This window comes from Lactuca sativa, chromosome 8, assembly GCF_002870075.4.
Source record: "Lactuca sativa cultivar Salinas chromosome 8, Lsat_Salinas_v11, whole genome shotgun sequence".
Lineage (NCBI taxonomy): Eukaryota > Viridiplantae > Streptophyta > Magnoliopsida > Asterales > Asteraceae > Lactuca > Lactuca sativa.
The window spans coordinates 144851130-144856076 of NC_056630.2; the positions used below are offsets into that span (position 1 = coordinate 144851130).

Here is a 4947-nt window from a genome sequence, read left to right on the forward strand (position 1 = left end):
ATATCTTTTGTATGATAGGATGTAAGTATTGTTAGTGTATGTTTATACAAGTAGACCATATTAGTCTTTTGTATGTATGTTGAGTTATTGATTATATCGTGCATTTATGTATCATGTCTGAGGGGTTGATGATAAAACGACGATAGGATGCAAGTCTAGATACTCAGATTCGTTGACAGAATAACGATATATTGTGAGTTAACCGTTGATCTTTTTTGAGGGGTTGATGATGGAACGATGATAGGTTGCAAGTCTAGATACCCAGAGTCAGAACGACGATAGACTGCGAGTGAACTATTGATGGTGGAACGACGATAAGTTACAAGTCATTTGTTTGTCTCCAGTGTATGTGTATTTAAGTATGTTGTATTATAGGAGACTCACTGAGCTTTATGCTTACGATTATTGATTAACTATTTTCAGGTACTTACAGAAACAAAGGGAAGACCCAAACTTGACTGTACCGCACACACATCTCTGTTGATTTATGATTTAGACTTTCGTTGTTTTCATGATGATTCTAATACATTTTATCATAAAGTAACGGGGTGATGAAACAATTTGATATATTGGTTTTATGAAAATGATTTTGGATGTTTGATTTATGCCCCTTTTAAAAAGAAATTTTGTTTGTTTAAAATTCAGGACGTTATACCAATGTATCTTCGTGAGGAAAAACTTTCATTTTATAGATTCTTATATATTTACTATGGCGATAAATCAACTTGTTGTAAATGACATTGAATTTGTTGATATTTTCGTCCATGTCCTTCCACTTTAAATTCATTTGACGCACAATATGACTGGTAGTTTGTATTTGTTTTAGAAAATTATCAAGAATCCACTTTCAAAAGGACTCAAATCATTTTAATTCGTAGTATCTGAATCTTCTGATCGACAATGTCGATCGAAGCCTTAGCTAACGCGACTTCTTCTTTGATGTTCCATTGTTTTACCTTATGCTCGTTAGAAGTCTGCGTGGGGTGGGGTGGGGTGGGTGGGGGGTGGGGGGGTCATGTGGCTCATTAATTTCTTCTTGGATTTTGTGTTGTGTTAGGTTTCGTTGCTTTCATCATCCAGAACTTAGGTTTAGGGTTGACGATAGGATATGTGCGGGTTTTCTAGGTAGAATGGATTAAAAGTTTGGTTTTAGAGTAATGTTTTTGAAGAGAGTCAAACACACAGTATTTAAAATTAAATCTCTTGCCCTAGTGAACTTCTTATTAGAAACAGTGATCCTATAATCCGCAAACATAAAAGAAAGAGCAAGAAAAAAGGCTCGTTGTTTCGTTTCATATCTCAAAAATATTGTTATATTAAGCAACAAAGAATAGAAAAATCATGAGAAATACAATTAATACAAAGAATATCTTTATCATGAGCCACCTGTTAGATGATATACTGTTGAGGTACCTCATCAGTTGCCCTTGTGCTCCTTCTACATTTGCCAATGTATCCTCCATGTTTTCATCAATCCTGTCAACCATATCATTTTCTTACTTAATACAGAAAAAAAAAAAAAAAAAAAAAAAAAAAAAAAAAAAAAAAAAAAAACTCAATACAGAAATTTGTATTTTGGAATGTAAGGGTAAAATGGTCATTTAGTCTCTCATTCATACGGTTTATTCAGTCTAAAAAAATGGGACAAACCTGATTGCAAGCTCCCCCTGCTGAGAAACCATAGTTGCCAATTGTTGAAAAATGTTGCCTAATTCATGAATGGTGGACTCCACATTGTGAAGAGCTTCAGCTCTACTTTGCATGTAACTATCTTGTAATGGAACCATTTGTTGTTGCTGATTTTGTTGATCTTGAATCAATGGTTGAGATTCTGCATCAGCCTGCTTTCTAAAAAAACAGAAATTAGTTAGCTGTGTTTTTCTGTAATTTAACTTTGTTAAAATTTATCTTTACTTAGGGAACAATGCAGATGAACTTGAAGAGTCATTAGCCCATGGAGGAGGTGAATTTGAAGAACTGGATGTTCCCTTGTTTGCTAAAGGGCGTTGACGAACGAATGGATTAGCATTCTCTTTTGAAGTAGTTGCAGAAAATAACTGTCTTCTATTTTCATGAACCTTCAAATGCTGCAGACAAATGATTCAAAGTTCAACAAAAACATTGATAGAGAGATGATATGGTTCAGATAAAAGTATGGTTTCATAGTAACTGAGCACCTCTGTTCGCATAGTAAGAACCTCCTTGAACTCCTTCGTGGCTGACATCAATCGATTCTTCAGATTATCAACAACTGTAGTTGAATGGGTAGTTGTATCACTTGAAATACTTGCAGTTTCATTTTGGGAATTGCAAACAAACTGCAAATCTACTACTGCTGAATTGAGAACAGTAATGTCCTGTTTGATGACAGCAGTCAGCTCTTGGATCTCCATTGTTGGATCATCAAAAACAGATGTCCTCTTTGCCACTAGAAATACAGAAGTTAGAACATGTTAATAATACTTCTTCCTCCGGGTTTACAATTCAACATAGATTATTGATCTCACTTTTTGAAACTAGCCTGATACTAAAGCACAATTGCATATACAATTTTCCCAATATATTGATCACTAGTGTATCTAGTTTTATTAATAACTGTATCTATTGTTTAGTAAAAGAGAACTATGAGTGCATGAAGCAACTTACATTTGGCAAGCTTCGCTAGCTTTTGCGACGTTTGGTGAATTCCATACCCAATTTTGGAAGCCCTTTTGTTAAATTCCGACTGGACTGCAACCGTCGATCGCGATCCCGCAGTCTTGCTGGAACCACCAGCACCACTCCCAGCACCGCGGCTATTAACAGTCGTCTCTGTCGCATCTGAAATTGGATGTGATTTTCTTAGCCTCTCAGCTATGCTCGAAAACTCCTGACTCCGATCTCTATATGATGATCCTTGCCCGGATTTCACATTCATGATATACGCACAACGTGAATTTGTTTATGGAATCGAAGGAAAAGGAAATTGATCACAGTAACCCTAAAAACTAGTTGAGTGATTTCACGAAGGCATGACGAGAATTCGAATCAAGCAAAACACATGCTAATCTGCATCTTAGAGTGTCAAATTACAAGGGTCATTGATTGCATCGAGAGATTGGATTGCAAAACAAGACTTGTGAGAGAGAAGAATGAAGATCTAAGGAAAAACCTAGATCTGGGGAGATTAAAATTATTTGACGAAGAGTAACTTGCGACAGCAAAGAAATTTCCCGGTTCTCCTTTCGACCGCGTATCGCCGTATCGTTTTTTTTTTTTTTTTTAAACAAGAAAAACGAATCAAGTGGAACCTATTCGTAATATTTCAAGTTTCAACGAGCATGTTCGAACTCGGCCGTAAAATATATTTACTCCAACCACTACAAAACAGGATTTGGTCCAAGATATGAACAACGCCTCATTTTCCCGTTTTTCACACACATACCCCCACATAAACGATTGAAGTTGATCCCCTCCCCTAAGAGCAGGTGCGTCTATGAGTTTTTTTTTTTTTTCGAAAATTGTTGTGTAAATGGGATCAAGAAAATGACGTTTATGTTCTACAATTGCGTCATTAAATCAATTTCGAATTTCATTGATTCGTCTGTTTAATTTCTGATGTTGATCATTGGATCTTTAATTTCTTCCTTAAGATGTGATTACGCTAATGATTTGATTATCAAATAATCGTGTAAATTGTTGTTATAAATGATTACAAACGAACGAAAATATTTGAATTTGAATTGGGTTTGAAATTTTTTACAGTAATTGTGTTGTTTTAGTTGTGTAAGTGGATCTTCTCTTCAACACATAGAAGATTATTTGGTTGCTTGGTTGTTATTTGATTTGTTGTTAATCATTTTTTCAATCGTCTTTTTCTTTCTGTTCTACATATGGTGTGTATGTGTGTAACTTGATGACAACTAAAGAATGTAGATAACTAATTTTAGTTGTGTTAAAATCTTGTCTAAGGGGCTGTTTGACATGATCTGAATTTTTAAGATCTAAATTGTTAACATGCTGTTTGGTTGGAACCTCTGAATTTCTATATTGAATTATAAAAATGACTATTTTATCCGTCGTATTATTTTATACTGAATTCAAGATTTTTATAAAATAGTTGAACCAATTCCTTCGATAGTTAAAAAATATATATAAACATCATACACATTCAAAATTAAACATACAAAATTAAACAAAAATCTAAATAGAAACATTTAGGATGACATTGTTATAAAATAATTGAACCAATTCCTTCACAAAGCTTATTTCTTCCCTATAAACCAATGGAAAAAAAAATTCATTCACCAAAAACTAAAAACTGTTGGAGTAGTGTCTAAGTCCATAACTATTTTGGTATGTACTTGACCCGACGGTGCATGGTCCTTTTGGGTTGCCTTCACCAAAGCAACTTGATTGGAGAAATAAATAGAGAGAGAGGTTATTATGATTTATTAATATGTTATAAGAATAATATATTAAAGGAGAAATCATATTTGTTTAATTAATATTGGTCAATAATTAATTAAGAATTAATTTTGTGATCAAATGTAATTAATTAAACTAGAGGGGCTAAATTGTAATTATGTGATAGTTACAAAATAAGGTAAGGATTATCTTATTAATAGGTTGGACGAATTTAAGGTGATAAGGCCTTAGAATTCGACTAGGATAAGGGTTTTCAAGGCTTATCTTATGGTTACTTGGTGGGCAAGCAACTAGATAAGGATAAGGATTAAAACCCTAATCTCTACACCTATATAAAGACCCCAAGGCTCATGAATTCGTCCATGCCTTCCTAAGAGGTCCTAGAGACGAATTCTTATACCTCTCCTCTCTCCTTATACCTTCTCCATTTGCTCTTGGTGTTTGTAAGCCATTAGAGGAGTGACACTTGTGACTCTAAGCCTTCCAGAGTCAATTCAAGGAGGAATTGGGATTGTTATTACTACATAACAATCAAGGTAA

At 34.2% G+C, this 4947-nt stretch overlaps 1 protein-coding gene across 1 annotated transcript; it reads right to left on the reverse strand.

The window, feature by feature from the left end:
* Positions 1-1254: 1254 nt before the first annotated feature.
* On the reverse strand, positions 1255-3425 carry LOC111899236 (syntaxin-32). Its single transcript, XM_023895107.3, has 5 exons — positions 2647-3425; positions 2178-2428; positions 1915-2087; positions 1651-1848; positions 1255-1476 (listed from the first exon to the last, which is right to left on the reverse strand). The coding sequence occupies exons 1-5, from the start codon at positions 2915-2917 to the stop codon at positions 1317-1319; spliced, it is 1053 nt and encodes a 350-aa protein (XP_023750875.1). The 5' UTR covers positions 2918-3425; the 3' UTR covers positions 1255-1316.
* Positions 3426-4947: the final 1522 nt, after the last annotated feature.

Excerpts from the sequence above, each read along its gene's own strand:
- LOC111899236 (XM_023895107.3), bottom strand. The coding sequence starts at position 2,917 with ATGAATGTGAAATCCGGGCAAGGATCATCATATAGAGATCGGAGTCAG. Across the intron at positions 1,849-1,914 it reads TCATCTGCATTGTTCCCTAA|AAAGCAGGCTGATGCAGAAT; the intron begins GTAAAGATAAAT and ends CTGTTTTTTTAG. Across the intron at positions 1,477-1,650 it reads CAGGGGGAGCTTGCAATCAG|GATTGATGAAAACATGGAGG; the intron begins GTTTGTCCCATT and ends TATGGTTGACAG.